This window comes from Eublepharis macularius, chromosome 2 (genome assembly GCF_028583425.1).
Source record: "Eublepharis macularius isolate TG4126 chromosome 2, MPM_Emac_v1.0, whole genome shotgun sequence".
Lineage (NCBI taxonomy): Eukaryota > Metazoa > Chordata > Lepidosauria > Squamata > Eublepharidae > Eublepharis > Eublepharis macularius.
This window is the reverse complement of record NC_072791.1, coordinates 24,714,129-24,740,636: the sequence shown is the minus strand read 5'-3', so window position 1 is coordinate 24,740,636 and position 26,508 is coordinate 24,714,129. Positions and strand designations below refer to the sequence as shown.

At 43.7% G+C, this 26,508-nt stretch overlaps 2 protein-coding genes across 2 annotated transcripts in view; both read left to right on the top strand.

Annotated features, from left to right (window-relative positions):
• The window catches only part of EVL (Enah/Vasp-like), a 140,878-nt gene that overhangs the window by 23,709 nt on the left and 90,661 nt on the right, over positions 1–26,508 (top strand).
• Positions 15,303–17,427, top strand: LOC129323853 (uncharacterized). The gene is made up of 2 exons (XM_054970619.1): positions 15,303–17,074; positions 17,233–17,427. The coding sequence occupies exon 1, from the start codon at positions 15,662–15,664 to the stop codon at positions 17,048–17,050; it is 1,389 nt and encodes a 462-aa protein (XP_054826594.1). The 5' UTR covers positions 15,303–15,661; the 3' UTR covers positions 17,051–17,074; positions 17,233–17,427.

The following is a 26,508-nucleotide window of genomic DNA, read 5'->3' as shown; positions in this document are numbered from 1 at the left end:
CTCTTTCCAGGTTTCTGACAGCGTATTGTACTAACTTAGCAGGATGTTGGAGCCAGACCAGTTTTTTCAGCACCAAGAACGGACACACACACATACCCAGGTCATTCTTGAAATAAGATGTACAGGGAACTAGGATTGTGTGAAACATCCAGTCTGAAGCCCCTGGAAGTGTTTGATGCATGTAACTCTGTGATCTGAAGAAAAGCTGGACCCCTGTACATGAACTGGTTTTAGATGGATATCATTTAAAGACCTTTTAGCTTCTTTCCTTTTGAAAATTATGCAAGCAGTGATGCTTGTTTAACTTGCTCAGTCTTTTAGCTCTTTTAGAAACGAAGATGCAGCTGCCTTTTAGATTATATTCCAGGGATAGCTTCTGCTAGGATAAGCATGTACAGAAATGGTCTTTTCATGCTTCGAATGTTGCTCTTAAGAAGAGTACACAAAACCTTGAGTGACTCACAATGTCTCCAAACTGAATCTGGCACTAAGGAAACTGTTTCCTTTGCAGCAAAAACAGATAATTGCTTTAGTTGTTGTGAGAACTGTCATTCTTCTGGGCTACTTGTTATTTTTTTTCCCCCTTAGAGGTTTAAAATCACAAACACATGATGTGAAAATGAAAGAGGTTTTCTTTAGAGAAAATTATAGTGATCTCTACCCTCAATGTAAAATGTGGACAGCCTTCAAAAAGGCTAACAGTACAAATGCAACCCTATGCAATCATAGGATTCTTGGGGTGGGGGATGGGGAATACCACAAAGTACTTTGTCCCAGTTTAGCTTTGCTTTTCTGCTGGACTCTGAATGTATCAGATCTCTGATTTTGTTAATTTAATACATTATTTTTAATGGATGGTGAGCAATTCATTGTATGTCACTCTATGCTGAAATCAGAGCTTTGCCCTGGATTTAATTTTCAGGAATGTGTGTGTGGGGGGGGGGGATGTATAATTAAGATTACATTCCTGAAATGTTGTTACAACTTGTTGTAGGATGTTTGCAGATTAATATTTTATAGCTTATAATACTTGCACAGATCCGGGGAAAGGTTCTCTAGTTGTTTTTGGTTCACAGCTGTGGCAGCTGTGATATTGTGAATCAAAAGGAGAAGCAGAAACAAGAGACCAGTGGCCCAGATAAGTGTGAATTACAGAAATGAGATTTATCTTACCAGGACGCATTCTGAAACGGAGTTTCAGAAGCTTCAAGGGGATACATGCATTACACACACATTCTGCACGAGTGACTGACTATATATATATATATTCTTCATAGCAGTACTGGGAAGGTACTGTAAATGAATTTCAACTTCGGGTTAATCAAGCCTGGCAAAATAAAATGTTACTTTACCCTGCAATTTTTCCCCATGTAAACAAAGCAAATTTTGCACACAAGCATCCTTAAGCACTGCCTTCTCCCATATGAACCTGTCTGTCAACTCTGGTCATCTTCAGAGGCTCTGCTTCAGGTGCCCCTGCTATCTGAGGCAAGAGGGCAGCAACCTAAGAAAAGGTCTTCTAGGTCATGACTGAGAGCCAAGCTACAAGTGACGCCTTACACAGGTTGGACACTTGTCAGCTTCCCTCAAGTTTTGATGGGAAATGTAGGCGTCCTGGTTTTACAGCTTGGCTATCCATTACAGCTGCAAGACCAGGATGCCTACATTTCCCATCAAAACTTAAGGGAAGCTGACAAGTGTCAAACCTGTGTCAGGCGTCACTTGTAGCTTAGCTCTAAGAAACTTTGAAATTCTCTCCCCGTGTAGATTTGTCTGTCTCCCTCCATTGTTGTCTTGTGCCAGCAGGTGAAGAATTTTTTTTCTGTTTGCCTTATCCCGATAACTGTTATTGGCCTCCTCCCTGGTTTTTGACATTATGTGTATATGTATGTTTTTATTGAATTATTGTATATCTATTGTATTTTAAATATTTTAAATGTTGAAACATTTAAATGTTTGATGTTCACTGTCATGAGGATCCTATTTAGGCGGAAAGGCACCACAGAAACTTTTAAAATAAAAATGCATTCATTTCATAGCTTATAACAGACCTGGTCTCTTTCTGGATACTGGACCACATTACTAGCACTAAACTGCAAAGTTAGTATGTATATGTACCCTTTTTCTGTTTCTGGATATGTAATGAAGACCATTGAATGTGGATTAGTTTCTCCTAGCACCCTTTCAATCATTCTTACACTACTGTGGTGTAGTGGTTAGTGTGTCAGACTAGGATAATAATAATAATAATAATAACAACAACAACAACAACATTCGATTTATATACTGCCCTTCATGACAACTTAACTCCCACTCAGAGCAGTTTACAAAGTATGTTGTTATTTTTCCCACAATAATCACCCTGTGAGGTGAGTGGGGCTGAGAGAGCTCTGAGAGAGCTGTGACTGACCCAAGGTCACCCAGCTGGCTTCAAGCGGAGGAGTGGGGAATCAAACCCGGCTCTCCAGATTAGAGTCCCGTGCTCTTAACCACTGCACCAAACTGACTCCGGTCCAGATCCCCCCACTGCCATGGAAGCTTGCTGGGTAACTTTGGGCCAGTCTCAGCTAAGGGTGCCAGGTCCTTATATCCTCCAGTGGGAGGGGGGGGACCTAGCACTTACCTTGGGGCTAAATCCTACATGCTCGCAAAGCATGCATGCGCTCCCAGCGCCTATGTGATGACATCATTGCCTTCCAATGGGCTTGCTCCCACACTTTGCGCTGGGCCAATTCAACCCATGGCTCCTGGGCCATGCTAAGCATGGGAGCATGACCACTGCCAGGCATGATGATGTCACTTGAGGAAGTGCCATCATGACGCCTGCTGGAGAGTGCGTCCTCTGCATGCTTGCCTGGGTGTTTCCTTGCCTCCTGGGCCCGTTTCCCGTGCCTTCCCCCCGCCCTGCCAGCCGGGTAAGTGGTGGCAGGGGGCAGAGGGGACTGGCAGCCTTAGTCTCAGCATAACCTACCTCACAAGGTTGCTGTGAAGACAAAAAGGAGGAGAGAGTGATATAAGCAGCTGTAAAGTCCCTCATTGGGGGAAAAATGGAGTATAAACCAGCCAGTTTAGTGTGGTGGTTAAGAGCAGCGGGACTCTAATTTGGAGAATTGGGTTTGTTTTTCCACTCCTCCACTTGAAGCCGAACGGGTGACGTTGGGTCAGTTGTAGCTCTCTCAGCCCCACTCACCTCACAAGGTGATTGTTGTGGGGATAATTATAACATACTTTGTAAACCTCTCTGAGTGGGTGTTAAGTTGTCCTAAAGAGCAGTATATACATTGGATGTTGTTATTGTTGTTGTTATAAATGAAGTAAATAAATTACCCTTTCAATGTACATATGAGAATATAGTAGTTGTTCTGATCTTAGTTTACTCAAGTAAAGGCCAACATAAATGTGCTTTCCAAGGGAGAACGCATTGTAGCATGCATTGAAGCTAAAAATACTCTTGGTGGTGATGAAATGGAGGCTTCATGTATTGGGAGAATTGTGGATGAGCAGCATGTGTTCCTGTTACATGCGGATGGATACCTCAGATATAATGACTGCACATGGCTTCTCATCTAGTTTTATGAATTCCAACATCCGGCAATGAAAACAATTCATGAAATTCATCATTGGAAGTGTAAAAGTTCCTTTTAAAAAATTATCAAGGCATCATAAAAAATTATCATGTGAAACGGGGGAGGGGAAGGGTTGCACATAAAACAATATATTGCAAAATGATAAAGCACCATCAATCATTAAAAGCAGAAAACAAAACACTCCAAGTTCAAAAAGGCAGAACTCACAAGACCTGTTAAATTGTCACATTGAGCTAGAAAAACTTAATAATAAAGGTCTACGTTGTCTGTGTGAGTCTGTGGCTCAGTGGCTGAGCATCTGCCTCACATGCAGAAGGTCCCGGGTTCAGTCCCCAGTTAAAAGGACTGGGTGAAGAAGACCTCTGGAGATCTGCGGCTCCTCATGGCCAACTGCACCTGCCTTGATAGACCCAATAGTCTGACCCAGTATAAGGCAACTTCATTCGCCTGGTGGAATTCTTTCAGAGAACTCTTTTTAAAGGTTGTGCTTAGTTCAAAGTTCATTGATGGAAACGAGTCATTTTGGCCTGAATTGCATTTCCTCACTACAGCCCCTGATGTCTATTTTCTTCTGTACTCTTACAATAAAGGCACGATGATCATCAATGTAAAAGGACTACTACATACAAATGTGTAGCAAATTCAGAATTGTGTGTGTGTGAGGCATGATACTATGGTGTGTGTGTGTGTGAGAGAGAGAAAGAGAGTGAATGAAATCTAATTTGCCTACCTGTGAAAGAAAAAGTGTCACTCAGAAAATAAGCACGCTCAGGCTTTGCTTTACCTTTGTAGAGATTGTTCCCCACCTACCCTTTTCAATCCTAACATTTTCAGTCAGTGCTCCAAATAAGAATTCAGAGCTGCAGTAAAGGTCATCTCCATCACAGCATTTCTCCTTCTGTCCTTTAGCCAGACAGTGTTAAAACTAAATTGACAGAATATGCAACAGTCTGAACAAATTGGGGGGGAAGGGGAGACAGAAAGACCCCGTAGACTCAGGTACAGATATGCGGCTTTGGCTTTATGGTAACCTCAGCTGTACAAGCCTAAAGGTTGTTTCTTCTTGTCAGATGAAATAATACATGATGAATCCCATCCCTTGTTTTACCTCTGCCCACCGGTGGTTGTTTATAGCCATTGATGTGTTGTTTTGAAACATGCACCCTGATAGAAGACTGGGATGGGTGAGCAGGAGGCAAAAATGTCAAGAAGCTTCAGCAACCTCTGAAAACTCACCGGTGCGTGCGAGAAAGCGAGCCCCTCCCTTTTTGACAGCATGTGCTTAAATTTGTGTGGCTGGGCAAAAGGAGATGGACTCTCAGTAACAGCGCATGACATGTCAAGGGCCTGGCAGGGATTAGGGGTGGGGGTGGGGAGATATAAACACTTGGAGATTTCCACCCGCTGTAGCTGAATAGCAGTGCTATCCCTGAGCTCCAGGTTAGTAGCTTCCTGCTCACCTGGCCTTTGAACCTCAGTCTCCTAATAATGTCTGCCAAGGTTGTAGAACTGGAGCCCTGGAACCCCATAGCTGGGACTGGTGAGGTTCGAAGCTGTGCTTCACTGCTTCCCCTATTCCAGGGAATGCCAAGAATTTCTAATTTCTGTAATCCAGCTTTAATGCATCATGTACAATAATGGTTTATACTTTTTAATTGCTTTGTTTTAAAACTCTGTAATCCGCCTTGAGCCTCGGCCAGAATGGCAGGCTATAAATGAAATAAATAGGTTTGCCCTCTTTTTGCTAAATGAGTCTCTGGAAGAGGGCAATTAAAAGGAGTGGGTTGGTGGATTCCTCCCCCCCTCTGTTCCTAATGTATCTCACTTGATGCTCTTGTAGCTTTAAAGCCCTTACAAGATTGTCATATTTTGGGCCAGAGAGGGGAACTGGAGTTGGAAGATGCACTCGTTACTTAATAATATCCCCCACCTTAATTTTTGTTCAGCATATTATAAACTGTTTGGATTTGTTTGAGATAATTTCTCCCTTTCCAATCCCCCCCCCCCCCGCAACTGACTCCCGGGTGTTCTCTGGATCCCAGAACACGTTTAGACCTTGTTGGACTATTTTCAGTCTCCCCCCACCCCGCCCTTTTCTCTTTTTTAAATACATAATGGTGGAATCCCCCAAGTATGAAAAAAAAAACCCACCCCACCCTCTTTTATCTTTGGTGGTGCAGTTTCGCTTCCCTATTGATAGGCACAGGTTCATCAAGTTTACTATTAGAAGCTGTGATATGTCTTTATCGGCACTGATGGCTCAAAGATGCTTGTTTTAAATGAGAATTGACATGTTTAGATTTCCGGTGATTTACTTAGCTGCTTGACATCTGCTGCTTGCTTGTGTTGAGGCTTGAAGAAATACTATTGCTATTGGATTGTAGTCAGTGATGGAGGAAAATAAGAGCCAAGCTACAAGTGGCACCTTACACAGGTTGGACACTTGTCAGCTTCCCTCAAGTTTTGATGGGAAATGTAGGCGTCCTGGCTTTACAGCTTGGCTCTCCATTACAGCTGCAAGACTTGTAGCTTGGTTCTAAGTCAGAGTTTCACAGCTGACTGGCCAGGAGGAGTCTTGGAGGGGTCTGGCAGCTTTTGGAGGGAACTGACCTTGCTTTAAAAACTAGCACTATCCATCTAGGACTGTACTTATTTGAATAGTCATAAATAGGCAGGGCTTTTTTTCTGGGAAAAGAGGTGGTGGACCTCAGTGGGTTGCCCTCAGAGAAAATAGTTACATGGCTGGTGGCCCCGCCCCCTGATCTTCAGACAGAGGAGAGTTTAGATTGCCCTCCGCGCCGCTTGGCAGCGCAGAGGGCAATCTAAACTCCCCTCTGTCTGGAGATCAGGGGGCTGGGCCACCAGCCATGTGACCATTTTCAAGAGGTTCTGGAACTCCGTTCCACCGCGTTCCTGCTGGAAAAAAAGCCCTGTAAATAGGTATTACAAAAGCAATGTAAAATTCCTGCACATCTTCTCTATGCGGAACTGGAAAAAGAGAAATGCTTCTTTCTTTTTGCAGAGGTCCAGTAGCTCAGTGCTGTGTGTTGTCTCTTGCATGAAACTACCCCCATGTTAAATCCCTGCCATTTCCTGTGAAAAAGAGAAAATGACTGTAGTCTGAACAGACAGATTTGGGCTATATGGATTTATGGCCCAATTTGGTAGAAAAGCAGTGAAAAGCATGTTCAAGGTAATACAAACTGAGTATATAATTTACTAAATTTATTCTGAGCTCCGAGTTGTGTTTTCCTTGGTACAGAATTTTCTTTGCAGAGAAGTTGGCATCTCTGTGCCATCTAAGTTCCTATGAATTGCATGTTGCCTATAAGCTATACTTTACTGGTATTTATAGCTAAGCAGAATATTTTACATTGGTATAAACACCTATTTTGCAAATTGATTTAATACTGGCTTTTAAAAAGAGCCTGTTTGAAAGTGCACAATTATGGAAAAATGACTAATGTGTAATGTTGTCTTAATTTGTACAGATGGAAGTTTTAAAAAATCAGCTTAAGCTGTGTGGGTAAGCAGGGATCTTTTCCTTCTGTTTTACATTTTTATCCCACCCATTTTCCAGCTCAAGGCAGCGTGCACAGTTTTCTGATCTCTTATCCTCACAACAGCCCTGTCAAGTGGGTTAGGTTAAGCATAGCCGAGTTGTCCAAGATCAACCTCTGTGCAATTCTGTGCCGAATTACTTCATTTTAAGCCTGTTGATTTCAGCAGCATGGAGTAACTTTGCATAGGATTGCGCTGCCAGTGATAGCCAAAGCACATAATGTCAGAGTGTGAAAAATAACTCTGGCAAGATTCAGACATTGTCAGATCATTCGAATCTAAATGACAGCTAAGTCATATGATCGTCCAAGGTTGTAAAGTTGCATCAGCCAGATGTGCTGAGTGCAAAGGTAAAAGCTGATTGGATGTAAGTTGTATAAATGTATTTTGTGTACAGTGTATCGTGTGCCAGCAAAGGTTTCAGAGTTTGGCAAAGCACGTTGTCGCTCTGATTTGTAAAGGCTATTGGACTGTGTATATATATCTCTGTAAATAAATCTGTATATAGTTCACCTTACTTGGTGTGGTCTCTGCTGCATCTAACCTGCTTAGTATTGCTAGCCAGTAAGCTGCTGGAAAGCTTTGCGTCACATAATACCTCGGTAGTTCTGTGTACCATGAGGGTTATTTGGGATTTCAACCTGTATTTGCCCAGTCTTTCTTTAGTCCTTCAAGCACTATAGAATACAAATTCTTAAAATGGGAATTTAGAAACCTGGGGAGTCTAGAGAAGGAGACCAGAATGAAGGACAGCAGGATTTGAGTCCAGTGGCACCTTAGAGACCAACAAGATTTTCAGAGTATAAGCTTTCACGGGTCAAAGCTCTCTTCTTCAGATGCCTTCTGAAGAAGTAGTATTTGAAGAAGGGAACTCTGACTCTCAAAAGTTCATACCCTGAAAATCTTGTGGATCTGTAAGGTGCCACTGGACTCAAATCCCGCCGTTCTACTGCAAACCAACATGGCTATCCACCAAAAAGCTCTCAGAACGAAGGACAGTCAGAAAAAGTGGATGAAAACTGAGAGTCGTGTTAGCAAAAGCTGACTAGAGAGTGTCTAGAGCTGAGGAGATGAAAAACAGTTTGAGAAACCCTGCACATTCATCTTAGGCATCATCTACAGATAGGAGAGGCTGCATGGCAGGAAGGGAGTAGGCCTGCAAGAGGGTGCCTGAACACTTCCTGAGGATCTGCTACGGGCCCTTATGCAAAGTAGACCCCTTCAGGGAAAAAAAAGAAAGTTCATAGAGAGGTTGCAAATGGCCCTGTTGGCTCACAGAGACCCCAAAAATGAAAGTTGGGTAAATATCTTTAGACTCCTCACAGTGTTGGTGTTGGGAGGACAAAACGGGGGGCGGGGGAATGATGTTGTAAGCTGTTTTAGGTTCTCCAGTGGGGAGAAAAGCAAGATAAATATCTAAATAAATAAATAAATGGAAGGAATGGAAGGGGTAGAAACTGACTAGTTTCAAGGCATGAATTCAGAACCTAGCAAGTATACTACTTTGTCTGAAGTACATTGGTTCAGAGGATGCTGAGAAAAAGAAGTTAATGCAAGAAAAAATCTAGAATATTTGGGGGGGGTATGTAACTTAGCTATAGGTAGATTTCTTTTATTGATGCTTGCAAACGTTTTTTTCTGCTCACCACACTTCCTGAAAACTGAGCTTCCTTCCTCTGTGGCATACCCAGAACAGTGATTTACACAAGATTAAATGGGCTATAAAATTCTGTTTAATTAGGGTAGAAGCATTTTAACAGTCTCCAAGCAGTGGGACAAATGACAAGGCAGGGTTGCAAGAAAAGTGATCTTAACATATAAATGTCCTTTCTTCCCAGGCAATTAGATGTTTATGTCAGCCTGAACTGAATGTCCTTTAAATGCACTTCGCTTTCCTGTTCCTAGAATTTCTTTCTTGTGTATTTAAATGTGTATTGTATCCTCTTCCGAAGGTACAAGTTAAGTGACATTTGAGGAACCCCTACATCTAATCTGGCAACCAGTTTTGCTGATGTTTCCTTTGGCCCCAGTCAGGGCCTATGCCCGACTTTTTTGTGACCTAGGCAAGGCTAACTACTTGCGCCCCACCCCCACTGCTAACCAATTTTCAAAAACCGATGAGTTGCAGGAAAAACAGAAATCACAAAACTTGAAATAGCTCATTTTTGGAAAAAAATGTGAAAATAATTAATACAACAATCTTTGTTTTTCTTTCTCAAATATAAAACGGCTTTAGCACACAAATCACAAATCATTTTGAATAACCCTGTGAATTGTGATGTTAAAATTTAAGTCTCTTGAATGTTGCCATTTCAGGCACATCAAAATCTCATTTTGCATGCCTTTTGCTTTGCAAATGTTGTCACCAATTCCTTCAGGTCAATTGCTGATGTTTGGGCATGTTCAGTTGATATAGTTGCCAAACCAACTCGTCTCTTTTGCAGCATTGTTGAGTGTATGTATGTTTTTATAAGTCTGAGCTTTGAGAAACTGCATTCACCACTTGCCAGGTGCCACTGACACTGGAAGTGTGAGAAGGATCCTTAGAGCAACAGAAACATTAGGCACACTATCGGGGTCATTTCGTAGAAAAAGAGCTGGAGGAACTCATTAACATAACTCATTAGCATAACTCATTAGCATATGCCACACCCCTTGACATCGCCAGAAGTCATTAGCATAACTGATTTGCATATGCCACGCCCCCTGACATCACCTGTCCTGGCTGCTTTGGACCCAATCTTGGCCATTCAGGGCCGAAATTGGGCCCAAAATGGCAAAAAGGGGCTGAAAATGGCCGAAAAGGGGCCCAAAATGATCAAGATCAAGCCGCTGCTGAGGGGGAGAGTGATCCACCACCCATCAGAGGCCCTATCCGGGCCGTTTCAGCCCCAATCCAGGCTGAAACAGGCCCAAAACGGCCGAGAGTCAGGTGGGCGGGGCCACCTGACATGTGACCTCTTTGGGGAACAGCCGGAACTGCGTTCCTGCACGTTCTCCCTCAAAATGAGCCCTGCACACTATCCAGGAGTTTTTGTTGTAGTATGAAGAGAAGTACTCCGTGGGTGGCATAGAATTTGAAAGTCTTTGAGCAATGGCTATAAGTTCACAGCACAGATTTTCAGCATCAAAATCTTTGTTTCCATCGTGCATCAATTATGTTTCCAAATTCTTGTTGGGCTTAATTACATCTTCAGTAATTTTTTTGTTCATACTGTATTTATCATCCAGGAAGCTAAATAGGGAATTATATTGTAGCTGTTGGAATCTCTCTTCAACAGACTGTACGGCCATGTTTCAGACAGTATAATAGAGACCTACTTTGAACTTCTGCTTTGGATCTTGCTGTGCCTCTTCTTGTGCCCCATACTCAAACTGCTGTTTTTTTCTCCTTTTTCTAACTTGTTCTGTCTCAAAGTTTGATAGTATTTCTTGGTGCTCTGCAATCTCAGTAGCACCTATCAAAAGTTATTGAAAACCCTCATCACACCTACAACCCACCAGGTAATTCTTGGTCACTTGCAATTGGCTTGTAGCTGAATTTAAATCAGCTTCCTTATTTTGTAGTAGCTTGCTTGTAAGATTAATTGAAATTAATGTTGTACCGTGTAACAAGGGATACCACAAACTTGAACTTATAAATTGCATCATTGAGGGCCTTAGCTTCAATTCAAGGAGTATTTCCAGATACATTTTTTAGGCTCATGCCATCAAAGATCTCTATTAAAGTTATTATACTACCAAGACAAAGTCTCAGTGGTTCCAAAGCGTCGATCCGGCTCTCCCATCTTTTTTGACTCAGTGGCTTAATACATGATACATGGCTAGTTAGAATTTGCCAATGCTGAGTCAATGCAGAGAAATAATTTTAGATCTGTTGGACCGAATTGAAGAAATTTGTTGCTTCCAGACAACGCTTAGCAGCATCATTGACTACCAAGTTTAAAGAATGTGCATTGCAGGGCATGAAAATGGCATGTGGATTTATGTCTAGGACTCTGTTTTGTATGCCATTTTCTTTGCCTACTCTTTGTTACTCCCATTATTATAACCTGACGACGCAGATTCTCAAGTGGTAATCCCATTTGCTTAAACTGTCCAAGAAGAGTTTCTGTCTTAAAGGCACCTGTAGTCTCCTGCAGTGGAACAAATCCCAAGAAATGTTCTTTTATCATAACCTCAGGCTTAGACATCTTGGTATCTGATGGTTTGATTACATCAGCATAACCTACAGTCATTGTCATTTGTTCAATATGACTAACATCAGGTGCGCAGTCCAGAATAACTGAGTAGTATTTGGCTGAGTTTATACTTGCTGAAATTTTCTGCTTTATAGCACCTGCTACAAGCTGTATAAGCTCATTTAGAATATTTTTTCTTAAGCAGAGAATAATTGTTTCTTCATCTTTAACTCTGATCAAATGTTAATTCATGATAGGATCAAAAAGGGCTAAATATTCTACAAACTTCAAAACATTTCCATTGTTAGCACTGTTCACTTGTACCCAGAAAGCCAAGTTTTGCAAGCCAAGAACTCTGACCAAAGCAATCAAGCATTCCAAGATTTGTTGCCAATATTGTTCTTCTTGCCTGATTTTCTGCTGGTTAATATCATCGATTGTTTTTCCTTTACATAAGCAGAATTCAAGTTCATCTACGGTCTTCCTGTGCAGTCCCACATGGGACTGCGCACGCGCAGGCCTGCCGATACCGGAGATTTTAATAGCTAAACACCACCAGGGGGCGCTCCCGCCTCTCAGCGCGCATGCGCGGCCGCTTTCCCGCCGAAACGGACCTTAAGAGGCGGAGCGCCCCTCACATACCCTCAGTTTCTCTTTCGCCGCCGATCGTTGAGGTTTACAGCTTTCTTCGTTCGCGATGTCTGAGAAGGCCTTGTTTAAGCGTTGCGAGACCTGCAATCGTAAGATGACAAGGTCGGATGGCCATTCCATTTGTTTATATTGCCTTGGGGAAACTCACAACACTCAGGCGTGCAAGCATTGCCGCGCGTTTACCCCAAAGGCCAGGGCGGAACGGACGGATCGTTTGCATGCCTTTCTCTGGCAGCGTGCGATGTCGGTCGAGGACCCTCCACCGAAGTCTTCGTCTGCTCCGTCTGCGTCCTCTCGTCCTCCTGTACCTTCGGGTTCCAAGACTCCTCGTTCTCAGCCGTCTCCGAGTCGCTCGGAGTCGAGGTCCGAGAGGATCCCTTCGGGTCGGAGTTTGTCGGAACCGACCGCTTCGGTTCCGAGACATCTAGCAAGTCGACCTCCTTCGATCTCGTCGGTTGTCTCGGCTTCACCTGCTCGTGGCGCCCGTAGAAGTTCGACTCCGTCGGTTCCGAGGTCGACTCCGCCAACTCAGACCACCTCTACGGTTCCGATGACTTCGGATCCTTCTGTGAGACCGAAGGCCGTTCCTGAAAAGAAAAAGAAGAAGCATAAGCATTCCAGTAAGCATGATAAGGCAGTGTTGGAAGGCTTACTCACCTCTTCCCCGTCGGTTCCGGTCGACTCCGCTCCCGTCCAAGTGGAGCAGCAGGCAGAGGCGAGTGATCGTCCGCAGTCCAAGACTCCTCCGGACCGGGTGGCTCAGGAGGACGATGTCATTCTCCTCGAGAAGCCTCTTACCCCTTCCGGTCGGGCTCGATCGGCCTCGTACGAATCGGACTCTATTCAGTCGGCTCGGAGTCGACGGAGTCGGTCTGCCCGTCGCTCTAGCTGTCGGACCCCACGGTCCTATCGGAGCCGATCCAGGGAGAGTCGACGTCGAGATGATCCTGTCCCTCGTTACTTTAGTAGGGAGAGTTCATACTACTCGGACCGGCATTATAGAGGTGCTTCGTTGTCTCCCTCATTTCGAGTCGGTTCCGATGTTGGCTATGACCCGTCCCGCCTCCCGTCGGATCGGGTCTCTCCACGACCCCGGGCCCGTTACAGTGTTTCTCCTCTGTCGGAGTCACCTGAAAAGGAGATTGGGCCATCTGATGAGGCCTCGCCCACTGATGATTTTCGGGCCTACAACGAGTTGCTCCAAAGAATGGCGAAAGCCCTGGACCTTGAAGTGACTTCCACTGAATCTAAATTTACTGATAAGATATTGCAACATATCTATTCGGGTTCTACTCCCTCGATTGCCTTTCCCCTTATTGAGGGGTTTGCTGATCTATGGAAGAAGCTGCAGTCTCGACCTGCGTCTGCTACCGCCACTAATCGGAAAGTGGAGAGCTTGTACAGAACCAAGGACGATGTTCATCCGTTCCTGGCCGTTCACCCTCCTCCATCCTCACTTGTCACCGAGGAGATGCAAGCTCGGCCTCGCCAGGGCTCGCTATCGGCTCCAACTGACAAGGATAGTAGAAAGATCGATGCCTTGGGTAGGAAGTTGTATACTTCGGCTACGTTTGGCATCAAAGTGGCGAATTATGCCGCAATGATGGCGGCTTATCAGCTGTTTTTATGGAAGAAGGTGGCGTCTTTTCTTCCTAAGCTTCCCGAAGATCAGCGCACTCTGCTTCGGGTCATTCAGGAGGAGGCTGTTCGTCTATCCAGACACCAAATTAATGTTGGGAGAAGTATGGCTGACACTGCGTCTCGATCACTTCTCTCCTCGGTGGTACTGCGCAGGTACGCATGGCTTCGCACGACCGCCCTGCCAGTTGAAACAAGGAACAGGGTTGAGGACCTGCCGTTCGAGGGCACCACTCTGTTTTCAGAGAAAACTGACGAGTTCCTCTCTAAGAAGAGGACTGACCGTTTGACAGCCCGCTCGTATGGGGTTCTACACCAGCCGTCGCAGCAGCCTTCTCGCCCATACTATCGCTCCTTCCAGCGTGGCAGACAACACCGCTATCAGCCCTATCAAGGGTATGCTTACCAGCAGCGCAGGAGCTACCAGAGCCCACAATCTGCCTTTCCCAGACGAAGGCAGGGCCAACGTCCCAAGCCTGGTTCCCAACAGCATCAGGCCAAGGACCAGGACCAATTGCATAAGCAATTCTGACAATCACAGGGACCTGACCCCACATTTGGGGACAGGCTTACTGCTTTTTTGGATGCCTGGTGTTCAATTTGTTCCGATGTTTGGGTTTTGTCTATTATCCAGTTTGGTTATAAAGTTGAATTTCTTGGTTTACCTTACCTACGTCTCCCTGTGTTTTCTTCTGACCCCCCTCGTTCAGAGATCCTGGGAGAGCTCTCAGCCCTATTGCAGAAAGGGGCTATAGAGGAGATTCCGGTTGCTTCAGCTGGTTTGGGGTTCTATTCCAACCTGTTTTTAGTGGAGAAGAAGGATGGTGGGCTTCGGCCTATCCTGGATCTTAGGGGTTTGAATGAATTTATACGAGTTCGTAAATTCAAAATGGTTACTTTACAGATGGTTTTGACCTTGTTGCCCCAACAGTCGTGGTTTGCAGTCCTGGATCTGAAGGATGCGTATTTTCATATTTCAATTTTCCCTGAACACAGGAAGTTTTTACGTTTTGTCTATGGGCAACGTGTCTTTCAATACAATGTTTTACCCTTTGGGTTGGCCACTGCACCTAGGGTGTTCACCAAGTGTGTGGCAGTAGTGGTGGCTCATTTACGCCTCCAGGGCTGCCAGATCTTTCCTTATCTGGATGACTGGCTCTTGGTTGGTGATTCTGCTGACTCTGTGTCCAATCAGGTGGATCTCACCTTAAATTTATGTTTACGCTTGGGTCTTTTTGTTAATCAGAAGAAGTCCAAATTGACCCCGGTGCGCTCCATCCAATTTATTGGAGTGGTTTTGGATGGTGTTCGGGATGCAGGCTTCTTGCCTTCAGAGCGTGCTGCAAAAATTAAGAGGCTTATTTCGACCCTTCAGAGGTGTCGTTTCCAATCTGTTCGCTTTATCCAGACCCTTTTGGGTTGCATGGCTTCTACTACGGCTGTGGTTCCGCTGGCCAGGTTGTTTATGCGACCCTTCCAATTGTGGTTCAATTCAGTATTCTCACCGGCCCGTGATTCTCAAAATAGGAGACTTTCCGTCCCTAGGGGGGTGCTGTCCTCCCTGGAGTGGTGGCTGGATGATGCTAATTTATTTAAAGGGATGGAGTTTGGTTTTCACCAAACTCATCTGTCAGTTACTTCTGATGCTTCCCTTTTCGGTTGGGGGGCTCACTGTGTTGGCCTTTATGCCCATGGGTTATGGTCTGAATCTGAACGTGAGGAACATATTAATGTTCTTGAGTTACGGGCAATTTTATATGCATTGATCTCCTTTACAGATGTCGTGCGGAACAAGTCCGTTCAGGTCCTGACCGACAACACGACGGCGATGTTTTACATCAACAAGCAAGGTGGCACGGCGTCTGTGGCTCTCTGCACAGAGGCGATGAGACTCTGGAAGTGGGCCATAGATCATGCTGTCTGGCTGCATGCAGTTCACATCCCGGGGGTGCAGAATTCCATGGCGGACCACCTGAGCAGGCTCCACAGGGAAAACTACGAGTGGTCCCTCCAGGACAAGTATCTCGCCCCTATCTTCTCGGAATGGGGGACTCCGGAGTTGGACCTGTTTGCGACTGTGGAAAATCGCAAGGTCCTAGCTTATTGTTCCAGAGGAGGAGTAGGCCCAGAATCAAGTGGGGACGCGTTTCAGTTAAGTTGGTCAGGTCCCCTGTGTTATGCCTTCCCTCCGTTCCCGCTTCTGGCACGGGTCCTCAGCAAGATCCAGAGGGACAGAGCGTCCGTCATCCTGGTGACCCCGTATTGGCCGAGGCAACCATGGTTTCACTCCCTTCTGAGTCTACAGACTCAATCGATCCGTCTCCCGGTGGTTCCCGATCTCCTGACCTGCGGGGGGGTTCTTCACCACGACATCAGGAGACTCAAACTCACAGCGTGGTTGATCAGGCCGGGGCTGCCTTCTCCGAGGCTGTGACTAATGTTCTCTTAAATGCTAGACGTTTGTCTACCAGGCAGTCTTATGCCCTTAAGTGGGACAAATTTTCTGTGTGGTGTAGTCGCAGGGGTTTGGATCCTTTTGAGTCCACCCTTTCTGAGATTTTGGACTTTTTGTGGGAGGTAAAGCAGGAGGGTTTGGCCAACTCCTCAGTCAAGGTTTATCTGGCAGCCATCTCTGCTTTTCACCCTCCAGTGGATAGAAAGTCTGTTTTTTCCCACTATTCTGCCAAACTATTTTTGAGGGGATTGAATAATTTGTTTCCCCCTGTGCGGGCTTTGGTCCCTCAGTGGTCGTTGCCCCTGGTTCTGACTCGTTTGATGTCTAAGCCGTTTGAACCCTTGGCTTCCTGTCCGCTTCGTTTTTTGTCCATGAAAGTGGCCTTTTTGGTTGCGGCTACTTCAGCCAGGAGGGTTGGGGAGCTAGCAGCGTTATCTTGCGAGCCCCCTTATTTGAAATTTCACCCTGAGAAGGTCGTTCTTCGTACAAAGGTTGAGTTTTTACCTAAAGTAGTATCCCGTTTTCATTTATCTCAGGAATTGGTTCTGCCGGTTTTCTTTCCGACTCCGGCTTCTGAGGCAGAGGCGGCCCTTCATTCTTTGGATGTTCGCAGGGCCATTTTATTTTATTTAGATAGGGTAAAACCATTTAGGATTGACTCTAATTTGTTTATTTGTTTTGCTGGACCGAAGAAGGGTAACCGGGCTTCGGCTCAGTCTATCTCTAGATGGGTGGTCCAGGCTATACTGACCTGTTATTCTGCTGCTAACTTACCTTGTCCTTTGCAAGTGCATGCCCACTCCACCAGGTCCCAGGCGTCGTCAGCGGCTCTCTTCAGAGGTGTTCCACTCCAGGACATCTGCAGGGCGGCGACGTGGGCCTCGGCGGATACCTTTGTGAAGCATTATGCGCTGGACATCCTAGATAGAAAGGAGACAGCGGTGGGCACAGCAGTTCTGCACTCCATCTTTGAGTGATGCTTTGGCGTCACCTCCACCCAGGTATTTAGCTTTGGAATCTTCCCATGTGGGACTGCACAGGAAGACCGTAGATGAAAAACAGGTTTTACTTACCATAACTGTTGTTCATCTAGGTCTTCCGTGCAGGCACACATGCCCTCCCTCCTTCCCCGCTAACTCTCTTGGTACTTACCTTGCAGGGGGCGGCGAAAGAGGAACTGAGGGTATGTGAGGGGCGCTCCGCCTCTTAAGGTCCGTTTCGGCGGGAAAGCGGCCGCGCATGCGCGCTGAGAGGCGGGAGCGCCCCCTGGTGGTGTTTAGCTATTAAAATCTCCGGTATCGGCAGGCCTGCGCGTGCGCAGTCCCATGTGTGCCTGCACGGAAGACCTAGATGAACAACAGTTATGGTAAGTAAAACCTGTTTTTCTCTCCAGGTCTGGTAGTTTTCTAAATGGAGAGTATTCCTCTCATGTAAAGACAGAATTGCTCTGGTGTTCTTCCAGTCTTTTGAACCTGGTTCTTGTAGAGTTGATGCATCATTTCTTTTGCTAAACAGACTACAGCAAAAACAAAAAAAACCTACATCTTTTGAGGTGGAATATATCAGCCATTGATGGCATACTTTGTCACCACTTGCTAGTCTCCTATTGTAGCGTATAGGAGAAAATCTTCTATTTTGAGACTTTGAGAAAATCATATGATAAAACCTGCTGTGATCTATGTTGTACTATAAGCTGTCACAAATTATCACTGCAACAGTTAGAGGCCAATTAGCTGGGTCACTCTAATTCAAGCTGGGCACAATACCTCTCACTTTCCTTGAAATCCTCTTTTTCCTCTGTGTATTTTACTGAAATATCTCCAAACCGTGAACCTTCTTTCTTAGCATTTATGTCATTTGGCGTAGGCGCACCACGTACAGCTTCCTCAGTGGTAGTTTCAGCAAGGGTATAGTCATATTCTTGTTCTTTTACTTGCTTTCTGTGTACAAAAGTATTTCCAGAAGAACCCCTCTTGCTTTGCTTACTCCTTAGCTCTTTCTGCAATTTCCTAAGGGATGTCAGATGGAGCTTTTGAATAGTCTCTTGATGGGTTCTTTAGTCTGTTGATTCTTAGGGGGAGCAGTGGGTCTTTTATGGTTTTTTTACTGTTTCTGTGGGCTGTTTTTATTATTTTAATATTTTAAGCTTCCTTTGATATATATGGTTTGTAACCTGTTACCTGTCTTGGGTCTCAGTTAAAGTCCCCAACATTGCTATGGTAAATGCCAAGAGATTTAGAGGCAGTGCCTGGGGGAGGATGGAGTTTGGAAAGGATGTGGTTTCACTTCTGGGTGATGCTCTAGGCTATCTTCCCAAGACTTTATCATTTTTTCCTGTGGAGACTCAGGTAACTTTCTAGAGCATCTTCTGCTCTGTTTCTCAGTTTGGGTAATCGATGTAGGGGTCAGATAATTTCCTCATCCCAGGCAGGTAAATGGGAGATGTAGTCCCAATAGCCTGGGAGAAAGCTGGGCTTATGAATGTTTTGATTCTTTTTTTGAGTATTATGTTTTTAAATGCATAAATTTGCAGTAGTATTTTTTCTCATGTGGAATTGAATAGGAGGGTGCCTCTTCTAAGGTAGAGACTGCCATAGGCAGTTTTTTAAATAAATATTTTTTATTAAAATAATGTTTTTAAACTGTTACCCAGTTCATCAGGGGCAGCTCTTAGCTGATTAAAAGGTTTTTAACCAATCACTCTAACATATTAATCGACTAAAGGCTGACTCCCTAGTATGTTTATGGTGTTTTTGTACTAGACACTGATTCATGTTTCTTTTAAGGAGAGGCATGGCCAAAGATGCAGAAAAAGTGGTGTTATCACTGGTGAAGGAGAAAGGGACTTGAGGCCAAAGCCATTGGTGCCCACCAGAGATTGCTTTGTAATGTTAACTGACTGCAGTGGTGTCCTTGTTGTATGCTGTGTTTCTATATAAGTTGCAAAAATGCACTGATTTAAAATAGTGGGAAATGCAGAAACAATTGTAAGTGGAGACTAAAATGCTGTAATTTTGTAGAGCACACATCTTGCATGACAAGCCATCTTCATTATCTTTTACTGATTGTACAAAACTAAAGATGCATTCAGTGTGCTCTTGGATGTTTTAAGGCCGCCGCGTGTGATGCCAGCAAGGCTGTGATCGTTAGACACAGTGACAACCTCCCCTCCAGCCATTAACATTGTCTACTTTCAGCAACATAAATGTCAAAATGTCTACGACTCTAATTAGAGCAGTAGGTCAGCTAGCGCTTCCTCTGTAGCTGTGTTGAGGGGACTACCTTTGCATTATCTGTATTTTCTTCCCGTTCTCGTCTAAAAGATCAATTGGATTGTTTCCACACGTCATTGATTATCTTAAACACCCATGCAAACACACACACACACACACTCTTTTATAGTGCTCTGTGAAAGCCCATTCTTTTGGATTACAAACTGTGCATGAATAAGACAAATTCTTGCTGTGAGAATGAAAGTATTTGTGCAGCCCCGAGATATGACCTACATGAAAGCGGAGCACTGGTTTGTTTGTTACCTTTTCCGTAGCAAAATGCGCAATTCAAATTAGAAGTGTAAGTACCAGTAGCATTAGAGTATTGAAACGTTGCCATACCATAAACATTAAAAATGCAAAAAGTTCCCCCTGGCCCCATCTACTTTCCAAAAACACTTGTCAGGCACTTGGAAAGCGGCTGGGGGTGCCATGGTGCCCATCGGCCCCCAATCTAAGCAATAAATGAATACGTTTGTTGCGAAAACAACAACACGTTCTTGTCATACCCCCATACCAGTGTGCTGTTTACTGATTTTTAAAAAAGAAATTGGTAGTAGATATATCACTGCAGTGACCTAATAATTCCATGGCTTATCATTTACAGTTCTTTGGGTGTGTTAAAACTGATCTGTCAACACTTGGTTCTCGCCTTAAATTTAAACAGTGAAAGGGAAGTATATGCTATATTGTCCTTTTAAATTTTTATAAGTATCATTCCAATAAAAACAATTTCCTCATAAAAGGTCTTGAGTGTATTTAAATATAACATTTAAATTACTCCTCATTTATTTGTTTTCCTTAATCAGGTATTTTAGTTCAAAGTTTGGTTGCTCTTGGGACATACAATCAACATGACATACTTGTTTTTTGTTTTTGTTTTTGTTATTTACAAAATAAGTTAAAATAACCTAAATTACATCACTCTCTATTTTAGGGCCATTTTTTCCAGTTTTAATTTTTCTGGAAAGCCTATGTAACTGAATAGCATATAACACAGTTTCTACTATCCCTAGATTAAATGCCCAGGATTTACCCAGGGGGATCATCTGCATTCAAAGCTCCTTCCCTACAGAATGTGAATTATTAAAGGGATTTTTTGTTTTAGGAATCACTTAAGCATAAATAAATTTAAATATCTGAAAGGCTGTCATTTGGAGGAGGGCAAGGAGCTGTTCCAGTTGGCAGCAGAGGATAGGACCCGAAGCAACAGGCTTAAATTACATGCAGAAAGGTACTGGCTGAATATTAGGGAAAACTTTTTCATGGTCAGAGTAGTTCAAAGGTGGAATCAGCTGCCTAGGGAGGTTGTCAGCTCCCCTTCACTGGCAGTTTTCAAGAAGAGGCTGGATGAATATTTGTCAGGGATGCTTTAGGCTCATCCTGCATTGGGCAGGGAATTGGACTAGAAGGTCTCTATGGCCCCTTTCAGCTCTGTGATTCTGTGAAATAAGGGGATAGTAGAAAAGCGCAAGGTCCAGTAGCACCTATAAGACTAACAAAATTTGTGGTAGGGTATGAGCTTTCGTGAGTCATGAAAGCTTATACCCTGCCACTAATTTTGTTAGTCTTATAGGTACTACTGGACCCTTGCTCTTTTCTGCTCCTACAGACAAGCTAACATGGCTACCCATCTTGATCTAAGGGGATAGTGATCTTGAAAACTCCACTCTGAGCCAGGGGATATTTTAGATGGCTGAGCTGAGTTGGTTGGAGGTCAGAGCAATATCAGTTGGGCATCTGACTACCATTTTTAGTCAGAAATTTTCCAACCATAAGAACATTCTTGAAATGAAATCTGCCATAAAATGACCTCTTAACATATCATTAGGGAGCACAACAGTTCTTGTTCTAGCCTGGAAGATTTCCCTCAACATGACCAATCTGGCTTCCTAGATCCATTGATTCCTTGATCTATGCTGTTGGTAATATTAAGACTTGACTACTGTGATACATTGTACATACATCTCCCCTCTTAAGTTAACTCAGAGACTCCAGAATGCTGCTTCTTGGTTATTATCAGGAGCTAGGAGGAACATGGATATTGCTCCCACTTGGCAGTCACTCATTTGGCTACCTATCAGCTACCAGGCTCTTTTCAAGGTATTGGCTATCACATACAAAGCTCTTCATGGCCTTGCTCCGTCATATCTACAGGACTGCCTCTCTCTGTGTGTCCCAGCACCACAGCTTCGCTTATCTGAACAGGGCCTTCTGCAGGTGCCACCTTGCACATGTGCAAAATCTACAGCTGTCCATACATGTATGTTCTTCGTGATGGCCTCACTTTATGGAACAGCTTACCCGAAGAGGTCAGGAATTAAGCTCCCACTCTTCTGGCTTTCTGCAACCTATACAAAACAAATATTTAAGAGGGCTTTTTACTCAGATAGGAGGGTTGTACTGTAATGATGTGGTCTCAAAGAGATGCATAAGTAAAGTATAGGGGCTATAGACTTTACTGCTATATACTGTCTGTTGCTATAAATACAATCCTACTGGATAATTTCTGTATTGTTTAATATGTCAATCTTAGAATTGCTTCTGCTCTGTTTCAGCATTTCTTCTACTATTTATAGGATTTTTTCGGGTTTTAAGTCTGCAGATTTGCATTCATATATTCTATTGCACTGTTCATTGAAATGTCTTTGAAATTCACTGTACTGACTCACACTGTGTAATCCACCTTGAGTCTCAGTGAGAAAGGTGGAACATAAATAATGTAAAAAAGTTAAAAAATTAGTAACACCATGCCCATGGCTCTGTGGTGGCAATCCTAAGAGTATTTTCTTAGAAGTAAGTCCCCCTGAATAAAATGAGACTTACTTCTGAGTAAGTTTGCTATTTTAGTGTAGCAATTGTATAGTATTTAAGTAGGGGCAACAGAAAGTAATGAAAGACGAGAAAGTACTTGCTCAGACATAAGTTCCTTGTCGAACTTGGGCAAGTCAGTACATAGGGATCCCAGGTCCCACAGTAGGGACGGGGGATCCACTGCTCCCACCCACCACCACCCTGGCTGGCGCGGCGGTGGGGGGGGGGTAGGGAAGAGTCAGGGAAATAAATGTCCTGGGTGCACTCCTAGATATATACATTCCAACCATATATCGGTACTTTAACTGTTAACTGTCTTGACTTCTTCCACAAAGTCTCACGGGTTATAGTTTGTTAAAGGTTGCTGAGAATTTCCTGTGAAAATTACTGGCCTTTTTCATAGAACTACAATTCCCAGAATTCCATGGGGAGGAGTGACTCTTGAACCACTTTAATATAGATTTCTCCTTCAATTTTTGTCTCAGTTCCTCATTTATCAAAGAAAAAAATGAGATGTTGGTGATTTACCTCACAGAGCTTTTGTGAGGACAAAACAAAGTGAAGATTGGAATTTCACATTTGCAGACATGTAGAGATGTCACTAAAATTATAATAATGTAGAAATATAACTGAAATAGTTTGGGAAATAGAGGTTTCATGTGGAAAGAACAGTTACTTCTGTCCTTCCAGAATGTAATGTCTGAAATGACTTCTCAGCGCAAAAGGCAAATTAATAGGATTTTTTTTAAAAAAAAAAACAGCTAATTGTAAAAATAGCATAGAGAAAAGGAACGCATTCATTGCTGAAGGCAAGGGGATGCTCTCGCCTGGGTGGGGCAAACTGATTCTGTTTGTACACATCATCTATTTTGTTCCAGTGTTCCCAAATGCAAGTGTTTCGAGCTTCAGCTGCATTAAGTAAATAAGGCCTATAGTTGGGGTGTTAAAGCCTGTAATATTTACGTAGAAAGGGCTGAAACAAGCACAAGGGAAGAAACATCAAGGGGAAAAAGGCTAAAAGATTGTAGCAAAAAAAAAAGCTGACATGTTAAAAAAACCAACCTTATGTGCTCTAATGCTCTGAACCCCAATTCTGCTGCTTGTCATGGGACTTCAAGCTGGATTTGAAAGGCGTCTCAGAGGTCAGTGTATATCTGTACAGCTGTTAACTGCCGAAATGGGAGTATGCAGCAGGAACGGCCCTGGCTTGATTCTTATTCCCTTTGTACTGTGGAGAGTAGATTTTTTTTTTAACCCAACCGAAAGAGCGTAAGAACATCTCTCTGATGATAACAAACCAATTATTTTTTTTAAAGTTCACTGCATGAAGCTGTGCAGCGAATTAATTAAGGTTTTGCACAACCTCTTTGGGGTGAGTTGAATCTTGGGGAGTTGCTCTGCGAATTGAATTTCAGTCTCTGTCAGACAGCAACAGTGATGTTTTAATGCCTCAGTGATTCCTAGTCGAGTCTTCCCGAAGCCTGCTGCCGCATTAGCATGGTGATCAAAGTCTCTGCTGTTAGATGGCTGCCTTCTGGTTGGGCCAGTGTAATGCCAGCCGTTGAAATCGGAAGGAGACAAATCGGAAGGAGGCACATTCTGGGCCTGTTCTGGTTGTGACCCTTGGTCTGGCCTACGGAGCAGATGAGCCGCTTTAAGCTCCATCTTCAAAAGCTGTATTGTAAGCTGCTGCCTAACAGTTACTGACAGGGAGCGGGTGATCCTGTATCGACACCTGATTGCCTTTAGAGCATTCCTCTGAGTTAGTCATGGCAGATTAACACTTCTGGTTCAGGAGGAACTGTGAAGAAAGTAGGCCAGGCAGGAGGAGGATGTTTTCAAGAATAGCTCCTCAGCCCCATTGGCAATGCTGGCTCACCTGAGGCCATGTGTTTCTTTGGATCCTGCCACCTGGTAGCATCCGCCAAAGGAAGCAGCCTTCTAGTCACCAGTCAACAGCTCATGTTGAAAGCTTCTTGTCTGTGTGAAGTGTTCTGTTTTGTTTCTTCTCTTTCCCCTACCTTATCCCTTCAGTTAGCCTTCTTTTGTCGAGCCCATTGACTGACTTGATTTCTGCCTGTTTGTTTTGAGCTTTCCTGGTCATACTCCTACCCAGTTATGAAGTCCATCTCGCAGGGCTACTGTTTGAGCCCATGTGAGACCCAAGCAGTCAGAGGGAAGCAAATTTCCTCAAACTGTCATTTTGTGAGCTCCATTGTAATACTTACATGCAGCTATATAAGTTATTTGATTTCACAGTTGGAGTTAATAGTGGTTCTGTGGGGTAGCTTGAGGAAAGTGAAAAATGTCTCTGAAGGAGGCTGAAGCTGCTTCTATTTTTAAATTTACTTTATTTTTATTTCCCTCGGAGGCACAACATTCCCACTTAATGTCTGAGGCCTAGTCCTTGTGATGTCCATCAACAAACACAAGAACTTCGTGAGGTGTGAAGTGGCCCCAAGGAAGCACAGGGTAATACATTTCTTCTCATCTCTTGGTTAGATGAGAGAAATGTCTGGTTCACCAAATGGCTGCATGGAAGTTCTCTCAAAATAAATGGCTGCCTGCGTTTATTCGTCAGAACTGATCTCACTGTATCCCTTCCTTTTGAGTTCAGAAACCAGGCTGAGTCTTTTCCTGTATCACTACTGTCTAGAACCTGTCTTGTTTCCATATGGCCAGCCTCATGCTAAAGAAATGTTTATCTTACTTACGTTGCAAAATATCTCCAGCACTTGGGGCCCGTTTAAACTGAATATTTTAGCAATTTTGGAAAAAAGGCCAAGTGTATTTCTGCATAATGGTATGACCGAGACTTGGCAGTTGTTCTGTGTTTGCTAATCAGCGGATGTCCAGTGAATCAACGCTGGTGTAAATAGTATTCTGCTGACTCCTTTGTGTGTGTGAAGTGGCAGATTATTGCTCTCCATATGTTCTATAAACTGTTTCATTACTTCTCGGTGTGAGGTCCCAGCTCATTATCCACACAACAATTTATTGAGAGAAAAATGTCAAGACACCTACTGAATTAAAGAGTTATAATAATATGTATTTTATTACATAGTATTTGACTTGCTGTTGGCTTCTTCATTCCCAGGAGGAGGTGGCCCCCAATCTTGATGCAAAAGCTACTAATTTGAAATTGAGACTTGTCCTCAAGAAGCTTTGTGTCAATCTTTCCTTGAAAATTCCCCTGCTTGACGACTTGATTGTCCTTATTAGGAAGCTATAGAGTAAGTGAATGTTAGCTGATAGCATATTGGTCTCTCCTGCTAGCCCGAGCTTTAAGCCCAGAAGCTGAAGCTAGAATTTTCCCCCAGCCCAAGACAATTTTCTTGCAGGATTTCCTCCTTTTCATATCTCTTACTTTGACTACAAGCAAAGCATTTCTGTAGGTGTGCGGAAAGTGTGATGTGAGGTTGTTGTTCCACTTAGTCACCTTTACTGTAAATTAACTACCCACTTCTGCTGATATCATACCTTACTTGTTAAGTATTGGAATGCATTTAGAGCACCTACTCAGTAATAAGAGGTTGCATATAGCTATACTGGTCCAAAGCAAAACTCAAGGTATCTTGTTAAGTACCTAAAACTCCCAGTTGTCATATAATAGCATTTTTGTTGGTTGCAGGTGATGAATTTAACAATAGTGTTAGGGCTCTGAGATTTGCAAGCAGACTAGAATATAGGCATGAAAAGTGCACCCTGTTGGTCCCATTTTTATTTTTAATGGTCATTTACACTGAAACTCTTTTTTTGTGTAGACACTGTACAAGAAACTCAGGCATACAGTCCAATTATAATTAAGCTAGGGATTCCATTCCCAGCCTCTATCCCCCACCACTGCTTACCTGGCCAGCGAGGAAGATAAAGGTGTGGGGAATGGGCCTGAGAACTCTGGAGCGTGCTCCGAAGGATTTCTTCCTTGCATTGGGAATGATGTCATTCCTAGCACAACAAAGAAATCCTCTGGAGCATGTCTCACAAACACACGGTAAATTCTCCCAGTGCACACCCCCCCCCCCCCGCCCATGACCCTACTGTTTTCCAGCTTGGGACCTGGGAGACCTGGAAACCCTAAATCAAGGACTTATAAATCTCATTGATTTCAGCATGAAAGACACACTGTTTCATTGGAATCAGTTTAAAATTGAATAAAATTTTATCCCTGATGATAATGAACATAAACAAATCTATAGAACCAGTGTGGTGAGAGTGTCAAACTGGGATATGGGAGACTCAGATATGAAGCCATAGTAGCTTGCTGAATAGCCTTGGACCAATCGCACACTTAGCCTAACTTACCGCACATGGCTGATGTGAGGATAAAATGGAGGACAGGTGAATGA